We start from the raw sequence: 21,509 nt of genomic DNA, 5'->3' as shown, positions 1-21,509 counted from the left end.
AGGATCTTCCAGCTTTCATAGTCCCTGTTGAGAAGTCTGGTTTAATTATGATTGGTCTGCCTTTATATCTTACTTAACCTTTTTCCCTTACTGCTTTTAATATTCTTTCTTTGTTTTAAACATTTGGTGTTTTGACTATTATGTGTCGGGAGGAATTTCTTTTCTGGTCCAATCTATTTGGGGTTCTGTAGGCTTCTTGTATTTTCATGGTCATCTCTTTCTTTAGGTTAGGGTAGTTTTCTTCTATAATTTTGTTGAAGATATTTACTGGGCCTTTTAATTGGGAGTCTTTGCTCTCTTCTACCTCTGTTATCCTTAGGTTTGATTTTCTCATTGTGTCCTGAATTTCCTGGATGGTTTGGGTCAGGAGCTTTTGGTTTTTGCATTTTTTTTTTTTTTTTTGACTGATGTGTCAGTGTTTTCTATGGTATCTTCTGTCCCTGAGTCTCTCTTCCATCTTTTGTATTCTATTGGTGATGCTTACATCTAGAACTCCTGATCTCTTTCCCATGCTTTATATCTTCAGGATTTTCTCCCTTTGTGATTTCTTTATTGTTTCTATTTCCATTTTTAGATCCTGGATTGTTTTGTTCAATTTCTTCACCTGTTTCCAGGTGTTTTCCTGTAATTCTTTAAAGGATTTTTGTGGTTTTTGTGTTTCTGCTTGTTTACCTGTGTTCTTCTGTATTCTTTAAGTGGATCAGTCATGTGCTTCTCAAGGCACCATCATCAACATGAGGTATGACTTTAAGTCCAAATCTTGTTTTTCTGCTGTGTTGGGAGATCCACTACTTGCTGTGGTGGGAGAACTGGGTTCTGATGTTGCCAGGTTGTCTTGGTTTCTGTTGCTTAGTTTCTTGTGCTTGCCTCTTGTCATCTTGTTATCTGTGATGCTCATTGGATTTGTTGTCTCTGACTGGAGCTTGTCTCTCCTGTGGGCCTTTGGGTCCATGGGCTCAGGAGGAATATCGCTCCCAGGTGCTCAGCTCTCTTCCGGCAGGCTGAGTCCCAATAGCGATTTACAGTTGGATTGTCAAATCATTCTAAAATATTTCCAGTAAACATTTACATATCTAACACAATCTAATATGGATGTTAAAGCCTTTTTAATTGTCTTTGTTGCTACCATCCTAAAAGATATCACTTTTAAGATAATTGCTCTTAAGTTCATGTGCCATCATTAGGGTTTCTGTTGCTGTGACACAATACTGTGACCCAAAGCAGTGACAAGGAAAAGGTTTGTTTCATCTTACTGTTGGTCACCCTTCATTACTAAGTGAAGTCAGGGAGGAACTCGAGAACTGAGCTGGAAGCAGTAACCAAAGAAGAAGCCATAGAGGAATGCTGCTTACTGGCTTGCTGAGCTTGCTTTCTTACATCTTCTAGGACCACTTACCCAGTCATGGAAACTCCACCAGTGAGCTGAGCCCTCTCACATCAATCATTAATCAAGAAAGTGCTCCCCCGTCTTGCTTACTTACCAGTGTTGTGGAGGCATTTTCTTGGGATTCCATCTTCCCAGATATGTCTAGGTTTGTGTTGAGTTGAATTGAGCTGACAAAAATTATCCAACATAGTATCTTCCTAGAATTTTCTCTTTATAAGTATGTATATACATATATATGCACTATATGTGCATATATAAAGTGTATACACACACATCTATACAACTAGAAATTATATAGTACTGTTCTGTGGATGCTTCCCTGCTGCCTGTTGTTTGTTTTGTTTTAGCTTTGCTGTCTAGTGGAAGATGGGATGTAACTCCTTGTTTTAATGAATACATTGCTAGAGAAATTGAGAGTTGTTTTTAAAGGCCTATTATCTATTTTTTTCTTATTATCGATTTATAGTCCTTCTTTTTATGAGTTGTTCATTCATGGTGATTCTTTTATTTTTGCTTCTGTTGCTCTGTCATTTTAAATTATTTTGATATTGTTGGGTTTATCAGTATTCATTTATGGTTCTTCATTTTTATCTTATTAAAATTTTAAAACCTCTACCACAAGGTAATGTATATACTCATCAAAAAAAAAGTACTTCTCTATGTTAATCTTAATTTTTATATTTAGTTTCTCTCATAAATAGGTTGTATCTTCTAATTTATAAATGGCTACAGTGTCATTTGGTAACCTCTGCCATTACTAGTTGAAATTTACCCATTTTTGTCACTAATTAAAAATGTCACCTTAATCAGTGACATTAATTTTATCATGTACTAAATCCCATCTTTCCACCCCTGTACTCATGAGACACTGTTAATATTGTAAATTATAGTTTTAAATGTGATATTTGGTATGTGTTAGAACAAGTATTTCTTCTGACTCATTTCTCTAATGAATCAAAAGTTTAAAACAATAAATATCTAGCAATAGGAAATTTATTAAATAAATGGCAAAACATTGTGTTGAAAGTATATGTTGTACTCTGCACTTTAGAGAATGCTTTTACAAGTGAAGATATAATTAATAGAGATCCACAAGCATATTCTGATAGCCATATCAAAATAGTTCTAAAGAACCAGGGTAGATATTTATCTGTGGTATATATTAAGAAGTTGATTTGAGTGACAGCACTTCAAAAATTGGGTTCTTAAAACTGGGAAAGTTTGGGAACACTGCCTAAGCCCACATGAGGAGAATACTTAGAGTGAATGCATAAACAAGGCAAATAAAAGATTTGACTGTTTAAAGTGGAGTAGAGAATTTACTTGGATCATAGTGGACTGTTCCTATAGTTTAGTTCATATAAAAGAAGGGAAATAAATTAATAAGGAGTTTCACATCAAACTCATGCCATACAATTAACACCGACAGAGAAAGGGTCCTTTACTGCTGTCTTAGCTAGGATTTCACTGCTGTGAACAGACATCATGACCAAGAAAGTTCTTAGACAACATTTATTTGGGTTCAGAGGTTCAACTGATTATCATCAAGGCAGGAGCATGACAGCATCCAGGCAGGCATGGTGCAGGAGGAGCTGAGAGTTCTACATCTTCATCTGAAGGCTGCTTAGTGGAAGACTGACTTTCAGGCAACTAGGACTAGGGTATTAAAGCCCATTCCCACAGTGACACTTTTACTTCAACAAGGCCACACTTCTTAATAGTGCCACTCCCTGGGCCAAGCATACACAAACCATCACATTTCACTCCCTGACCCCCATAGGCTTGTTCAAACACGAGTTTATGGGGGCTGTGATGGTTTGTATATGCCCATAATAACTATAGGAACCACACTCCTGATTGGGTCACACAATAAAAAACTTGTGGCTAAGAGATCACTAGCAACCTTTAGAAATACCATTTCAATAAGTGGTGAAATTATTTATAGTCAGTGGCTGTATTTAATTCATTGGACAATTATTATAGTTAAGAAATCAAATCGGGATTTGGGAAAATAGATCATTCAGTAAAGTGCTTGCCTCACAAACATGAGGATGTGAGTTCAAGCAATAACAATGTATGCATGATGGTTTGTACTTATAATCCCAACACTGGAGATCTCTGAGACAGGGTGATCTATAGGGCTCACTGGAGAGCCAGTCCAGCCTAGTTAGTGGGCTCTAGGCTGGTGAGAAACCCAGTATCAATGGAGGTAGACAGTGTTCTTGAGGATGACATCAAAGGTTACCCTCTGACGTCTGTAGGCTCTTACACACACACACACACACACACTTAAAAGTCAAATTTAGATGGTTTGTTAGGGAAGCTGTAAGACATTGTAAGTATTGGAAAGAAATCATTGTAAAATAATATTATATAGGTTAACATTTTTAACTCTTAGGAAGAGTTGTTAAATTTTTCATTTAGATGTTTATTATTTAATTATTAAATAGTTAAAATGATATCTATAAATTTGCATAAATTAAGTAGGTTAAGAGGAAAAGAAAAACTATATGATATATGTTGAAATTGTGGAATTGGTGTTTTCTTCTGGTCACACATGACTATATTTGAATATTTTTTTCAGCTGATGCTATTGGTGACCCGTTCTTCCCTCGGACTACACAGATTTTATTGGAGTATCAGCTAGGAAGATGGGTACCACGCCTTCGTGAACCACGAGATTTATATGGTGTCTCTTCTTCTGGTCCACTGAGCCCAACACGGTGGCCATACCACTGTGAGGTCATTGATGAAAAAGTTCAGCATATTGGTATGTTTTTAGAAGTTTTGGGGATTCGGACATTAGCAAACTATCAATCTTGATGTTAGTGAGAACACCAATGATGTAACAGCTGCATTCCAGAAGTAGAACATAAGCCATGTGTATAAATAGAATTTAAATTTTCTACTAGTTATATAAGTTTAAAAGTGAAATTAATTTTAAGATATGTTCTATTTAATTAAACTATATCAAAAAATATCTTACTTTCTTTTTGCATAAAGTCGTCTAAACCCAGTATGCATTTTATACTTAATGTACATCTCAGCTCAGATTATTCACATGTCACTATGCTTAAATAGAAAGATTTAAAATGTATACAGCTGAGCATAGTGGTACATATCTGTCCTTCTAACACACAGGAGGCTGAATCTGAGGGTTGCAAGTTAAGCTACCCTGGGCCGTGTATCACCAGATCCTGTTTTAAATAACAAAAATCCTATATCTATACTAGTTTTAGATGATTCCAGAAGACATGACTGTCATAGACAGATATACTGGACTATGGCACAGCATTGGAGTACTCATGAACCACAGGTGCACTCGTTTCTGTTCTCCCACCCTGGCCCCCAGTCTCTTCTCCAGTCCCTTTGTCTCTGCCGTTTTCTTTACTGCCTTGAGTGTATGTTTCTGTTAGTGTAGGGTCTCTCCTGCTTGCCTTTCAGCTCCATCATTTTACCTCTCCTTCAACATCCCCTCGTTTTTTGTTCATACATCAGGGAAAGAAATAAAGAAATCAAACAGAAACAGACAGACAAAAAACCACCAGCATGTACTAAATCTTAGCTTTGTGAAGTTTTTATGCCTTGCTTCTGGTTCATAACCCCATTTTTAGCTGTGTCAGTAACAAGGGAAATGAAGTGAAGGAGAAACATCCCTCCTGCTTCTGTGGCCTCTGTCTAGCTTCTCTTCTATGGGAATGGTGAGAGTATTAGTGCAGAGGAGACCCAAAGAGAAGAGGGGAAATAAGGCCTCATTATATCACTGCTTCCCAGTGTTTCTATACCCCATGCTGGTTCCGCTTAGCTGACATAGCTCACTCTCACATCCTTGGTGCATCCTGTTCTTGTGTTTCTAGCACTTATTCTCAACCTTCATCTGGCCCTTAGTGATTAACATCAGTGCATCAAGATGGAGAAAGTCTCTGCATTCTGGTTACTCGGTAACACTTCCAGTTTCATGCTTTCAGATTAGAACAGTTATATTTCTGGCTTCTACTAATTCTAATGTATTTTTTTTTAGCAAACTCCTGTTTTTAAGAATAGCTGAATTCTCCGGTGCTGTGTATGAGGTTTCTTACATGTTAAGTAGAATTTGAACTTTATAAGCCCAGTTTCCATCCTGAATGAAGGTGTGAATGTTCATGGTACAAGTGTAGATGTAGCCTTTCTCAGCATTGGTTTCCCAAGATCCCCAGAATCATGAGGGAAACTTCAAAGCTACTAGTAACAAATTGTGCATGTTGAGAGCTTTATTTGGGGCTGTGCCATGTTGTTCAGTCTGTATCCTACAATATTTGAAAGCTGTGCAGGTTATTAAACTGCAACATCCACTTATTCTTTATGCAGGAAGAATTGAAATTTGTTCCCAGGTGTCTTTGACAATTTTCCCTACTTCCTGCTATTTCAGAACATCTGTTTTCCATGGTTTTGCATATTTCTCTGAAACTGATTTTTAAAATGAGTTTAAATATTTTACAGTTTTTACAAGACTAAACAGGGCTCTGCTTGCAGATCACTTTTATTTAAAGATAGAGGAAGGACTCAACAAAACAAAGAACTTCTGGCAAATACTGAAGTCCAGAAGACATCAGGATCGAGTGCTCCCAGAATCACACATTCGTGTATGCACAAGCGCGTGCACGAGCACACACACACACACACACACACACACAAACAGTGGCTTTTATTTAAAACATTAACATTTATGCAGTGCATCTCTCTGCCTCAGAAACGAAGGCAAAACACAACTAAGGCTTTGTGCCTCTGTTATCATGTCATTAAAACAGCTTGGTTAACTGTACTGCCAAATAAAGGACATCCATTTATAAAGTTTGGGGGATTTCAGGAGCAGTCTAAAACCTTAAACAGTTCATCTGCTAATCTTACTATCCTTTTCTGAACCGAGTCAAAGCTAAACATCCAGTGTGCCAGGTAGATAAAATAGAACTTTTTCTCTAGCCCAGTTGTGAACGTCTTTCTATATTAGCTCATAGACACCATTTTTATGATTGTTATGTTAGATTTCATTAAGAAAGTGAACCATAATTTAATTTGTACCTTATTAATTGGTTTTAGAACAAAGCTTAAAATATCACACAACTTGATTTCAAAATAAACTATGAGGTTACAGTAAGTAAAACAACATGGTAGAACTGGGGACATAGCTCACTTGCCTGTGCAAGGCCCTGAGTTTGATCACTACAAAATAGACTGGATAGTAGTGTCAGAGTCAGACACATAGACTCAGGAATCACTGAGGTGATCCAGAAATTCATCTATTTACAACCAACTGAGAGGTTTTGTTTTGTTTTCCTGTTTGTTTGTTTTTAGCAAAGGCAACAAAAACAGACTGAAGGGGAGAAAATGACTTTTTCTTAAAGGTACTTGGAAAATTAAAAATATGTATAGAGCTACAAGATGCTGGAGGTGAAGATAGAGATAGAAAGTCTTGGAAAGATCAGGAATCCAAGGCCCATACCTAAACATACTAAAAGCAATATACAGCAAGCCAGTAGCCAACATCAAAGTAAATGGTGGGAAACTTGAAGCATTCCCACTAAAATCAGGGACTAGATAACACTGCCCACTCTCCCCCAATCTATTCAATATAGTACTGGAATTCCTAGCCAGAGCAATTAGACAGCAAAAGAAGTCAAAGAGATACAAATTGGAAAGGAAGAAGTAAAAATATTATTTGCAGATGATATGATAGTGTACTTAAGTGACCCCAAAAATTCCACCAGAGAACTCCTAAACCTGATAAACAAACACTTCAACTGAATATAAAATTAACTCAAACAAAAATGAAAAAAAAAAAAAAAAAAACTGAAATGATGAACAGGCTAAGAAGGGAAACGACATCCTTAACAATAGTCACAAATAATATAAAGTGCTTGGTGTGACCTTAACTAAGCAATTGAAAGATCTGTATGATAAAAACCTGAGATCTATGAAGATGATCTCAGAAGATGGAAAGATCTCCCATACTCATAGATTGGAAGGATTAATACAGAAAAATGGCTAACTTGTGAAAAGGAATCTACAGATTCAGTACAACACCCATCAAAATTCCAACTCAATTCTTCAAAGAGTTAGAACAATTTGCAAATTTATTTGGAATAACAGAAAACCCAGGATAGCGAAAACTATTCTCAACAATAAAAGAATTTCTGGGGGATTTACCATTCCTGATATCAAGCTGTATTACATCAATCATGATTTTTTAAAAAAACTGCATGGTATTTATACAGAGACAGGCAGGTAGATCATTGGAATAGAATCAAAGACCTAAAAATGAACCCACACACTTATTGTCACTTGATCGTTGACAAAGCAGCTAAAAACATCCAAGGGAAAAAGGACAGTGTCTTGAATAAATGGTGCTGGTTCAACTAACAGCATGCAGGAGAATGCAAATTAGTCCCTTCTTACCTCCTTGTACAAAGCTCAAGTCCAAGTGGATCAAAGACTTCCACATAAAACCAGGTACACTGAAACTAATAGAACAGAAAGTGGGGAAGAGCTTAGAACACATAGGCACAGGGGAAAATTTCCTGAACAGAATACCAATGGATTATTCTCTAATATCAAGAATTGACAAATGGGACCTCATAAAATTGCAAAGCTTCTGTAAGACAAAGGACACTGTCAATAGAGCAAAACAGCAACCAACAGCTTGGGAAAAGGTTTTTACCAATCCTATATCTGATAGAGGGCTGATATCCAATATATACAAAGAACTCAAGAAGTTAGACTCCAGAGAACCAAATAATCCTATTTAAAAAATGGGGTCCAGAGCTAAACAAAGAATTTTCAACTGAGGAACACTGAATGGCTGAGAAGCACCTAAAGAAATGTTTTGTATCTTAATCATCAGGGAAATGCAAATCAAAACAACCCTGAGATTTCACCTCACACCAGTCAGAATGGCTGACATCAAAAATTTAAGTGACAGAAGATGCTGGTGAGGATGTGGAGAATGAGGAACACTCCTCCATTGTTAGTGGGTGTGCGAGCTGGTACAACCACTCTGGAAATCAATCTGGCAGTTCCTCAGAAAATTGGGCATAGTACTACCTAAAGACCCAGCTATTCCATTCCTGGGCGTATACCCAAAAGAAGCTCCAACATCTAACAAGAACACGTCCACCATGTTCATAGCAGCCTTATATATAATAGCCAGAAGCTGGAAAGAACCCAGATGTCCTTGAACAAAACAATGGATACAAAAATTGTAGTACATTTACACAATAGCTTACTACTCAGCTATCGGAAACAATGACTTTATGAAATTCCTAGGCAAATAGATGGAACTAGAAGTTATCATCCTGAGTGAGGTAAGCAATTCACAAAACAACAGTCATGGTATGTACTCACTTATAAGTAGATACTAGCCCAAAAAGCTCTGAATAACCAAGAAACAATTCACCAAAATTATGAAGCTTAAAGAGAAGGGAGGCCAGAATGTGAATGCCTCAATCCTTCTTAGAAGGGAGAGCAAAACACTCATGGGAGGAAATAATGGGACAAATAGAGGAGCAGGGATTGGATAAAAGATCATCCAAATACTGCCTCATATAGGAATCCATCCCATATGCAGCCACTAAGCCCATGCACTACTGCTGATGCCAAGACGTGCTTACTGGCAAGAGCCTGATATGAATACCTCCTCAGAGGCTCTGCCAGAACCATACTGATATAGATGAGGATGTTTGCAGCTAGCCATCGATTGGATGAGCACTGGGAACCTAATGGAGGATCTAGAGAGAGGACTGAAGGAGGGTAAAGAGTTTGTAATCCCATGGGAAGAACAACAATATCAACCCACCACCCCTGCCCCCAGCTCCCAGGGACTAAAACAACAACCAATTAATACACATGGAGAGACCCATGAGCATATGTAGCAGAGGATGCCATTGTCTGGCATCAATGGGAGAAGATACCGTTGGTTCAGCGAAGGCTCATTTTCCCAGTGTAGGGGAATACCAAGTCACTGAGGTGGGAGTGGGTGGTTGGGAGTGGGGCCATCTTCATGGAAGCAAGGGATGGGAGAGGGTGATGAGAGAGGATAACATTTGAAATGTAAATACAGAGAATATCCAACAGAAAATGATAAAAAAAAAAAAGCACAGATGCTGATACAAATATAGACAGACACAGGCATGAGCAGGCATGAGGAATGTAATTCTTTGTACTTTGTTGTGGTTACCAATTTTTAAAAATTTATTATATAATCTTTTTTTACAATCCAGACATTATTCCCATCCCAGTCTACTCTCTAACTGATCCACACACCCCCTTCTCTTCCTGTCTTCAAGAGGATGCTCCCACCCCTACCCCACCAGATCCACCCACTTCCTGGGGCCTCAAGTTTCTTGAGAGTTAGGTACATCTTCTCTCACTGAGTCAAGACCTGGCAGTCCTCTGCTGTGTATGTGTTGGAGGACTCATATCAGCTGGTGTATGCTGCCTGGTTGGTGGCTGAGTGTCTGAGAGATCCCAGGGTCCAGGTTAGTTGAGACTGCTGGCCTTTCTATAGAGTCACCTCTCCTCGACTTCTTCCACCTTTTCTGTAACTCAACCACAGGGGTCACCAGCTTCTGTCCATTGGTTGGGTGTAAGTATAAGTATCTGCAGCTGACTCTTAAAGCTGCTTGTTGGGCAGTCATGATAGGTCCCTGTTTGTAAGCACACCATAGCATCAGTAATAGTGTCAGGCCTTGGGCCTCCCCCTGTGCTGGATCTCAATTTGGGCCAGTCACTGGACTTTTTCCTCAGGCTCTTCTCCATTTTTGTTCCTGCAGTTCTTTCAGACAGGAACAATTTTGGGTCATAGATTTTTACTGGAATGGCAGCCCATCTCTCCACTTGATGCCCTGTCTTCCTACTGGAGGTGGTCTCTATAAGTCCCCTCTTCCCACTGTAGGGCATTTTTTCTAAGGTTCCTGTCTTTGAGTCCTGTGAGTCTCTCATCTCACACATCTCTAATACATTCTAGAAGCTCTCTCCCACCTCCTAACTTCCAAGATTGCCTGTTTTGATTCTTTCTGCTGGCCCTCAGTTCTGCCCACCCCATACTTGATCGTTTTCCCCTCTTCCCCTCCTTATCACCTTTCTCACCCAGGTCTCTCCCTCCTTTGATTGCTTTCTTCTCCCCCCCCGCCCCCAAGTGGGATTGAGGCATCTCACTTGGGCCCATCAGCTTTTTAGCCTTCTTGAGTTCTATGTATTGCATCCTGGGAATTATATACTTTTCTGGCCAATACCCACTTATTAGTGAGTACATACTACGCATGTCCTTTTGGGTCTGAGTTACCTCACTCAGGATGATATTTTCTAGTTCAGCCCATTTGCCTGCAAAACTTATGATGTTCTCATTCTTAATAGCTGAGTAGTATTACATTGTGTAAAGGAACCACATTTTCTATATCAGTTCTTCTGTTGTGGAACATCTGGGTTGTTTCCAGTTTCTGGCTATCACTGTGGCATAGTGGGGCATCTTTTTGGTATATGCCCAAGAGTGATATATCTGGGTCTTCAGGTAGAACACTATAAAAAAGGAACTTAAAATAATTCCACTTAAACTAGCATCAAAAAATAAAAGGGAGCCTCACGTGAGGAATTGCCTAGGTAGGTCAACAAACTGTAGGAGATTGTCTGATTATTGGTTGGTGTGGGAAGGCACATCCTACTATGGACAGCACCATTCTCTGGGCAGGTGGTTCTGGGCTATGTAAGTGAGGGATGCTAGCTGAGCATAAGCCACCTAGAAAGTAAGCAGCACCCATGTGTTCATGCATGTGCTCCTGGTGTGGAAATGATATGACTAGCTGCCTAAGTTCCAGCTTCGTCTTCTCCTCGGTGACAGATGATAACCTGGAACTCTGGAACTGTAAAATAAATACACCTTCCCTCTACTGAGAGCTGCTGTTGTATCACAGCAGCAGATATCAAACAAGAACAAAATTCAGTTCTCATTAGAATACCAACTATTGCTTTGTAAAATTTGACATATTGGTCCTAAAATTTATGTGGAAACTCAACAAACATTGAATAGCAAAAAGTAGAATAAAACTTGAAAAACCAAACTGAGGCCTTCCAAATTTTATTGTAAACTAACAGTTTATTTTGACAGTTTGAAACTGTTTTTATCATTAGCACATGTGACAGACAAGTGGATAAAATTAAAAGTACAGAGTTGCTGAGTGTGTACGGTGGTACATGCCCTTAATACCAGCACTCAAGATGCAGATCCTGAGTTTGAGGCATATCCCTGAGTTTGAGGCCAGTCTGGTCTACAGAGCACATTTCAGGACAGCCAGAGCCAAAGAGAAAAACCCTATCCTCAAAAGAAAATAAACAGGTAAAAACAGAATAAACCTACATGTTAGTGGGCACAAAAGTATTCAGTAAGAGATTAGTATTTTAACAAATGTGCTGAGACAACTAATAAACTACATGCAGAATAATAAAACTTGATCCTTACCACCTAACACCAAATAATAAAACTGTATCAAAATCTAAGTATAAGAGCAAAAATTATAAAGATATATAAAGAAACACAAAGGGGAAATGGATTCTAGAAATAACACCAAAACAAGACCAAAAATCAGTAAATTAGATTTTCTCCAAGCTGAGTGCATTATACTTTTAAGGGAACTATTAAGCATAGTGAAGATGCTTTCTAAAAGGTTTCCCCTTTATTCCTCCAAATTCTATACTTCCCTACCTTGGGAAATCCACTTCTCCCTTCAGTCCCTTACTAGCTACCTGATTTTTGTGGCTATTTAGATTGTGATACACATATAACAATCTTGAAAGCTAACATCCACATATAAGAAAACATAATATTTTAGGTCTGGGTTACCTCATCCATGATATTTTTAAATATATGTATATGAAAGGAATCTGAATTGAGTCACCAAATAATAGGGGAGACAATTCCCCCACTAGACATCTTATGCCACCAAGTAAAATGTCCAGTGCCAGGAATTAATTGTATCTTGTTAAGTTATTGACCAAGGGGGTCCCATGGCACCCCCCAAATAAAAGAAACTATCGCCAAGGTTATTGGTTACTCTCCACAACCTGTTGCTGAAGGCAACACTTATGTCATTAAACAGAGAAGCTGAACTGATGCCTTACTAGGACATTCATCCCTACTTACAAGCAATCCTAGTCTTTGAAGGCACTCTTCATGCTTTTGGAGAGAAAGATAGTTATCAATATCACTCAGCTACAAACCTGCAACCTATAAAGGAAACCTGCCTGCAAGCCACAGTGGTAAAATCATGGCTCAAAGGTTTGTGGGAGTGATCATTCACTTTCTAACTGGATTGAAGGCCTACTCTGTGAAATTGAACCTATGCCTGAAACTACTAAAGCAGCCAAGAACCTGAGACTAGACAGCTCATGGGCCTAAGTGAAAACCTAATGAACGACTATAGGAACATAGCAATAAAATGACTCCTAAAGGTATACTGCTGTCATCACAGCCTCACTTCAAAAATCCACACAATGATCCAATAAGACATTTCTTCATGGAACTTACACAGACTGCCAACAAACCTGAAAAGACGTTCAACATCTTAGCCATCAAGGAAATGCAAACTGATGCTAACTGAGATACCACTTTACAGGAACTAGGATGACTAGGACCAAAAGTGAGGTCACAGCAAGTGTTGATACGGATGGGAAGAAACTGGGAGCCTGACTCTGGAGAGAAGGTAAAGCTGGTCAGACATTTTGGACAGTTTGGCATATCCTTGGAAAATCAGTCAGCATTTGAGTCAGCGTTTTCACCCCTACATGCCCAGAAGAAACGGAATGTATCCGAACAAAAATAAGTGTCAATAGTAGTGCTATTCATAGTAGCCAAAACTTGAACAGATGTTAATCAAGATGTTAATCAAGAGATAAATGTATAAATAAACATGGTATACCTACATAATAAAATACATGCTACAGGATGAATGAACCTTGCAAACATGCTGAGAAGTCAGACAAAAGAGAACAAATATTGTGTGATTGTATTTGTATGGAATGAAAATTTGAAAATATATAGAGACATGGAGCAGGCACGATGGCTCAGTGTATAAAAATACTTGCTGCTACATCTAAGAACTTGAGTTCAGTCTCTGGAATCCACACTGTGGAAGGTAAGAACTGATTCCTACAAACTATTCTCTGACCTTCTTACTCACCCTATAGGATGTGTGTGCCAACATATACACACAAATAAATAACCAATGTATAACAATATTATATGACTGCCCTTAAAGGTTATGCATTCTGTTTCCTTTCCCCAAATGTAATGGGTGATCTGTTTTACATTACATATCTTGTTCTATATGGAAAAAAATGGATGCTATACCTTGATGGAGTTTTGTTAGAAGTTAATGGGGGATGTTAGGAAGCAGTTACCTTCTGTATCCTATATCCCCCTCTCCAAGAAGGGGTTTTACATATGCATGATTTATGTTAAAAGCCTGTGGCTACACCCTTTTAACAGTCTGTGGAGTCAACAGCATTTAGATAGGCAGATGCTCCAGGTCTGTTTTTATCTTTTAGATGACTGCCTGTGTTTTCCCAGATTTTGGAAAACCTGGGTAGCCTGCAATTTCACTACTGTAGTAGATTCAATAAAACAAATTGGAATTCAACCAGTTTATTTTTTATTGTAAGAGTGAGGGTGATATTTTGTCGTTGTTCTACACATCTCTTAGCTGAAATTGGAAGCATGACTATACTTTTCAGAAGTGTCAGACTTATGTAATCACTGAAAAACTATTCCAGACTGAAAGATGATAAATACACTTTATGAGGTCCATTGTGGTGGCACATACCTATAATTGCAGTGTCACGAGGTGGGATAGGAAGATACTTAAGCTCAAGGTCAGCCTGAAGCACAGAGTGAGATTGTATTTCAAATTTTTAAATTACAAATAAAAACACATAGTTAAATGCAATGTGAAATTCTAAAGAGGCTCCTTTTGCTTCTGCTACAACTAGTAAAATCTCTGTTAGGATCTAAGGATTACACAGTAGTAACAAGCTAAAATTAATCATCTTGATGGTTGTATTAATGGCTGTAGAGGAGGATTTCTTCTTTATTAGAAGTTCACAAGTATTTGGAAAGAATTTAGTACTGTGCTAAGTATTTTAGGGAAACAATTCTGCCACATTTTCCACATATATCCAATTGTTTCAAAATAAGTTAGAAGATAACATACCTAGGAATAAATCTGACAAAAGACATAGACGTCTTATATGTGACCATAAAGCATTAACAATACAGATTTTTTTAAGAATTAAGGAAATGAAGGGTATAGAATAGAGGAGGGAGAGTGCTGAGCACCAGTGATGTGAAGTGAGCTTCTGCTGTGCCTTCCCTGCCACGATGGATGAACCCACTGAAACCGCACACAAGAAGAGATCCTTTTAGAAGAGTCATTAATATGGAGGGAGACTGTGTATCTATAGTTTGGAAGGCTCGTTCTCTTAAATTCATCAGTTATCCCCAAAGTAATCTATAGAGTCAGTTTAATCCCCACAAAAATTTCTCTAAGAATATTCATTCTTTCCGGAGAGAGAAGAGCCATAAATATGTTTATAAGTTTAAGTGATTAGCAAGCAAAAGACAAAGGAAGCAGAAAGTAAAAGGTGAAATGATCGATATACTCAGAGGTGGGATGAAAACAGCGTGAAGGACTAGAGAGAAATAGAAACTGTACTGTAGAGCTTATGGGCGTTAAATAACTGGTACTGAATTAGACAGTGGTCTAGAGCAGTGTACACATCCAGTCATGAGCTGTGTTGTGTGATGTTATTACTTGTCATGAACCCTTGCTAAAAATATGGACCTACATAAAGTATTAAATGTTAGTCTAGGTATTTTGAAATTAGTAATTTGAAAGCATATGTTAATATTTTATTTAAAGTCATATTTAAATAATGTCCCCTTATTTTTTTCAGAGTGGACTCCTTTTGTTCCTGAGCCAGTATATGTCCCAACAGGCCTGGAAATAGAACCTGTTTACCCAAACTCCAAGGAAGATACTGTGGTTTATCTAGCTGAAGATGGTAGGCATATATTCTAAAACATTGCTGTAAAACATGATTCGTGCCTGGTTTGATGTCTTAGTTAGGCTTGTTTTGTTATCTATAGAAGGAACCTCCAGATAACTAGGACATTCCTATTACCTTAAGAATATATGGCTGCATATTAATTCAAACGTTTAGTGCTGCTTAAGTTATTGAAGACATCCTTAAAATGTGCTGTTCATTAAAATGGAGAGTTGCATGTAAAATGAACTAATGTTTTGTATGTTTTCAAATATAAATCTAGCAATGTTATCTGCAAAATCATTCTACTCTATCTTCAGTTCACCTTTGTAAAACTTTGTAAAACTCTATCTTCAGTTCACTCAGATGATTTTCTGTTAATTTCATCCTTGTTTGTTGAATTTTTTATGTTGCCATCTTTGAAAGAAAATAATATAGTTCACATTGCCAATAAGATCCAAGATTATGTTCCAGGAAAGAGTCTTTAACTATATGATCAGCACTGACACACTGAGAACTCTACAAGTGAAAAAAATCTTACCTGCCTTTATGACACTGCATGCTAAAACCCAACAGAAGTCTGAGTCACGGTCTTAACCTGTTCCTAGAGCAGTAACATCAGGAGTTATGGGACCCTTATGAGCTTGGTGTCTTATTGTTTTTACATATTAAAATAGCTTCCAGGGCACGCATATTGAGAAGGCCAAAGAAAATTTACACTGACTGTTTCTATATAGTGACCATCCCAGAAATCACATATTCACACATATCCAAATACTGAAGTGATCAAGTACCTCTTAATTTTTAAGTTTTTTCAAATATTTACATGACTAACCTGTCTTAGAGCCTTTACACAGAATAGAAATAAGATCTTAAAAAAAAACAAACCATCAAGTGGTTTATGTTAGCAAATATCCGAACAGTTTATATGAAGTAACTAAAGAGAGCTTAAGGAGACTTAATGAATTTACAACAGAAATAGGTTTGATGGAGGTAAATACTGAAGCAATAGGAGGCTGTCATCAGAACAATGACCTATTTCCCTAGGAAAGAAACTGAGATGGTTTCTAGACCCTAGAACCTTAACGAATGAGAAGGCAACTTCCAAACTACTGTGGCTTTCAGTAGAGAACCACATAGCCACCTGTGATACCAGTGGGAGAAGGTAATCAGACGCCACTCTCCTTATACCTGCCCAGTTCTACCAGAGCTTTCTATTGTCCACCCAGAGGCTCAAGGACTTCCCCGGGAGCCCACAAAGATCAGGCTCCTCAGAAATGGAGAGAGACACAGATGGAGTGGGAACACAGTAGATGGTGGGCCTGTGAGAGAAACTCTGCATAGTGCTGTTAAAACCACTTAATCTTTTACCATCAACTTTGACAGCTGTGAAGACCTGCCTTTAAATTATTTGAAAAAAAAAAAAACAATAGAAATGAGAGTTGAAGATGAAACGTTTCTACCATACTTGAGTTTCACCCAGCATATAAAAGATTTGAAAATACTTATATTCCCCCCTCTCTTTTTTACTAATGATAAAAATAGAATAGAAAAAAGTTTCAGTATGTAAAAAATAAAGGTTCATAGAAAGTTGCAATCTAGGACAGGCCATGGAAAACTACGACGTTGTATGATAGGATTAGTGGGGGAAGGGTATAAAATCAAGGCCAATTGAATAAACAGTAATATAGACTACAATTACAAATTTTAAAATTAATTATTTTTAAAGATTATGCATTCTTCCACTAAACACTGGTGTGAAAATCTAGAACACCACAAAGTTTCTATTTCTCTGCTTCCTGGTGAATTTCCACATGATCGCAGAGCAAGTGTGGTTCTGATTTTGTCAGTGCTCTGATGCTTTCTGGAGATAGACTCACATAGCAAGCACATCTCAGACTTCTCTGCCTCAGACTGTGTTCTTCAGATTCACCATGCTACTTGATGCTTTCATACTACCTTTGTTGAACTACTTAGCAACTTGATTTTTTTATGTTCATGACCTACCTTGAATCATTTTTTGATGGCTTGGAATATAAAAGTTAAGGCTGACTTTCCTACGTGCCTGTGGTTTTTTTTAAAAAAAAAAAAAATGTCACCATAAACTGTTGAAAAGGTTGTCCTATCATCCCTGGAAATATCTAACCACCTTTATGAAGTGTCAGTTCACAGTATTCATGTCAATCTATTTATAGATGATTTGTTCTGTGCTGTTGATATATTGATTTTATGGTGTAGCTTTATTAATAGCTACTTGTTTAACTCCTTTCTCCATGTGTATTCTGTATTTTGAAGCTTTTAAAACTTTGTTTTGGTGTCAGTGATTAGTATCAAAATCTCAACTATTGTTTCTTCACAATATTTTCTGCTTAGCCCTCCCCTAAGATCCCAATAATGAAGATGTTAGGTTATTTGGTGCTGTAGCGGTTCTTATATTCTGCATGCTTATTTTGCTTGCTTTGTGGTACTTCTATGACTAGAAACTCCTCCTTGAGTTTTGGATGCTTCTGCTCACCACGGTCATTTTTTTTTTTTTTTTTTTTTTTTTTTTGGATGTTCTCTGTATTTACATTTCAGGTGTTATCCCCTTTCCACCAATCCTATCCCCCTCCCCCTCCCATTGCCTCCATGAAGGTGCTCCCTCTCCCAACCTCCCTCTCCTACCTCAGCATTCCCCTACACTGGAAAAACAAGCCTTTGATGGACCAAAGTCCTCACATTGATGCCAGAGAATGCTATTCTCTGCTGCATGTGCACCTGGAGCCATGGGTCTCTCCAAACGAACTCATTGCATTGGTTGGTGTTTTAGTCCTTGGGAGCTGTAGTGGATTTGGTTAGTTAATAATTTTGTTTTTTCCATGGGGTTGCAGACCCTTTCAGTTCTTTCACTCCTTTCTCTGGCTCCTCCAGTGGGGTCCCCATGTTTAGTCCAATGGTTAGCTGCAAGCATCCTCCTCTGTATCAGTATGGTTCTGGCAGAGCCTCTGAGGAGGCATCCATATCAGATTCCTACCAGTAAGCATTCTTCTACATGAAAACTGCTAGTTGAACCAACACCATTTGTTGAAGAGGCTGTCCTTTTTCCATTGAATGTTTTTAGCTCCTTTGTGACCATAGGTGTGTGAATTCATTTCTGGGTCCTCAATTCCATTCCATTGATCTACTTGCCTATCTCTGTACCAGTACCATGCAGTTTTTATCACAATTGCTTTGTAATATACCTTGATATCAGGGATGGTGATTCCCCCAGAAGTGTTTTTATTCTTGAGAATAGATTCCCCTGTTCAAGGTTTTTTGTTATTCCAGATGAATTTGCAAATTGCTCTTTCCAACTCTATGAAGAATTGAGTTGGAATGTTGATGCGAATTGCATTAAATCTTAGATTGCTTTTGGCAAGATGGCAATTTTCACAATGTTATCCTTCCAATTCATGAGCATGGGAGATCTTTCCATCTTCTGAGATCTTCTTCAATTTCCTTCTTCAGAGTCTTGAACATGGTGGAGCATGTGTCCTTGTTTTATGTTGGAACATCTTAGGGTACATGCCCATAAGTGAAATAGCTGGGTTTTCACGTAGTTCTATGTCCAATTTTTGGAGGAACTGCCAGGCTGATTTCCAGAGTGTTTGTACCAGCTTACAACCCCACCAACAGTGGAGGAGTATTCCTCCTCCACCTCCTCACCAGCATCTGCTGTCACCTGAGTTTTTGATCTTACCCATTCTGAGTGGTGTGAGGTGGGATCTCGGGGTTGTCTTGATTTGCATTTCCCTGATCACTAGGAATGTTGAGCATTTCTTTAGGTGCTTCTCAGCCATTTAATAATCTTAAGCTGAGAATTCTTTGTTTAGCTGTGTACCCCATTTTTAATAGAATTATTTGATTCTCTAGAGTCTAGCTTCTTGAGTTCTTTCTATATATTGAATACTAGCTCTCTATCAGATGGAGGATTGATAAGATCCTTTACCAATCTGTTGGCTACCATTTTGTCTTCTTGACAGTGTCCTTAGCTTTACAGAAGCTTTGCAATTTCATGAGGTCCCATTTGTTGATTCTTGATTTTAAAGCATAAGCCATTGGTGTTCTGTTCAAGAAAATTTCCCCTGTGCCTATGTATTCTAAGCTCTTCCCCACTTTCTCATCTACTAGTTTCAGTGTACCTAGTTTTATGTGGAGCTCTTTGATCCACTAGGACTTGAGCTTTATACAAGGAGATAGAAAGGGTATGGGCCTGATCTTTTCAAGACTTTAATCATGAAAGGGTATTGAATTTTGGAAAATTATTTCTGAGCATCTAGTGAGAGGATCATGTGGTTTTTTTTCTTTGAGTTTGTTTATGTGGTGGATTTATGTTTATGTTGATGGATTTCTGTATATTGAACCATCTCTGCATCCCTGGGATAAAGCCTACTTAATCATGGTGGATGATTGTTTTGATGTGTTCTATGATTCAGTTTGCAAACATTTTATTGAGTATTTTTGCATGGATGTTCATGAGGAAAATTGGTCTGAAGTTCTCTTTTTTGTAGTGTCTTTGTGTGGTTTAGGGATGAGTGTAATTGTGGCTTTGAAGAATGAGTTGGGTGGTGTTTCCTCTGTTTCTAACTTATAGAATAGTGTGGAGAGTATTGGTATTAGGTCTTCTATAAAAGTCTGATAGAGTTCTCCACTAAACCCATCTGCTCCTGGGCTTTTTTTGATTGGGAAGCTTTTGATGATTGCTTCTATTGCTTTAGGTGTTCTGGTTTATCTGATCCTGATTTAACTTTGGGGTTTGGCATCTGTCTAGAAATTCATCCATTTCCTCTAGATTCTCCAGTTTTGTTGAGTATAGGCTTTTGTAGTAGGATCTGATGATTTCTTGAATTTCCTCAGCTTCTGTTGTGATGTGTCTCCTTTCATTTCTGATTTTGTTAGTTTGAATACTCTCTCTGTGCCCTCTAGTTAGTTTGGCTAAGGATTTCTCAATCTTGTTGATTTTCTCCAAAGGACCAGCTCTTGGTTTTTTTTTTTTTTTTTTTTTTTTTTTTTTGGTTCTTTGTGTAGTTCTTTTTATTTCTATTAGGTTGATTTCTGCTCTGAGTTTGATTATTTCCTGCCATGTACAGTTGGGTGTTTCTGCTTCTTTTTGTTCTAGAGCTTTCTACTGTGCTGTCAAGCTGCTACTGTATGCTCTCTCCGGTTTCTTTTTGGAAGCACTCAGAGCTATGAGTTTTCCTCTTAGCACTGCTTTATTGTGTCCCATAAGTTTGTGTATGCTGTACCTTAATTTTCATTAAATTCTAAAAAGTCTGTGATTTTTTTATTTCTTTCTTGACCAAACTATCGTTGGGTAGAGCACTGTTCATTTTCCATGTGTATGTGGGCCTTTTGTTGTTTTTGTTGTTGTTGAAGACATGGTGATCTGATAGGATGCATGGGATTTTTTTTCAATGTTATATCTGTTGAGGCCTCTTTTGTGACTGACTATATAGTCAGTTTTGTAGAACGTTCTGTTAGTTTCTGAGAAGAAGGTATATTGCTTTAGGATAAAATATTCTATAGATGTCTGTTAAATCCATTTGGTTCATAACTTCTGTTAGTTTCACTGTGTCTCTGTTCAGTTTCTGCTTCCATTATCTGTCCATTGATGAGAGTGGGGTGTTGAAGTCTCCCACTATTATTGTGTGTGGTGTAATATATGCTTTAAGCTTTAGTACGGTTTCTTTTATGAATGTGGGTGCCCTTTGTAGTTGGAGCATGGATGTTCAAGATTGAGAATTCATCTTAATAGATTTTTACTTTGATGAGAAAAAAGTGTCCTTTCTTGTATTTTTTGCTGACTTTGGATAAAAATCTATTTTATTTGATATTAGAATGGCTACTCAGCTTGCTTCTTGGGACTATTTGCTTGGAAGGTTTTTTCCCAACCTTTTACTCTGAGGTAGTGCATTTCTTTGTTGATGAGATGAGTTTCCTGCATGCAGCAAAATGCTGGGCCCTGCTTATGTATCCAGTCTGATAGTCTATGTATTTTTATTGGGAAATTGAGTGCATTGATGTTAAGAGATATTAAGGA

At 37.9% G+C, this 21,509-nt stretch overlaps 1 protein-coding gene across 1 annotated transcript in view; it reads left to right on the top strand.

Annotated features, from left to right (window-relative positions):
- The window catches only part of AGBL3 (AGBL carboxypeptidase 3), a gene marked incomplete at its 3' end in the record, with an annotated part of 95,681 nt that overhangs the window by 3,944 nt on the left and 70,228 nt on the right, over positions 1-21,509 (top strand). The window contains exons 4-5 of the mRNA XM_080931799.1: positions 3,972-4,157; positions 15,362-15,469. Coding sequence (XP_080787925.1) covers positions 3,972-4,157; positions 15,362-15,469 — 294 coding nt within the window. The remainder of the gene's footprint in view (positions 1-3,971; positions 4,158-15,361; positions 15,470-21,509) is intronic.

This window comes from Micromys minutus, assembly GCF_963924665.1.
Source record: "Micromys minutus genome assembly, chromosome: 18".
Lineage (NCBI taxonomy): Eukaryota > Metazoa > Chordata > Mammalia > Rodentia > Muridae > Micromys > Micromys minutus.
Note: the sequence above shows the minus strand (reverse complement) of the source record. Positions and strands in the feature narration are given on the sequence as shown.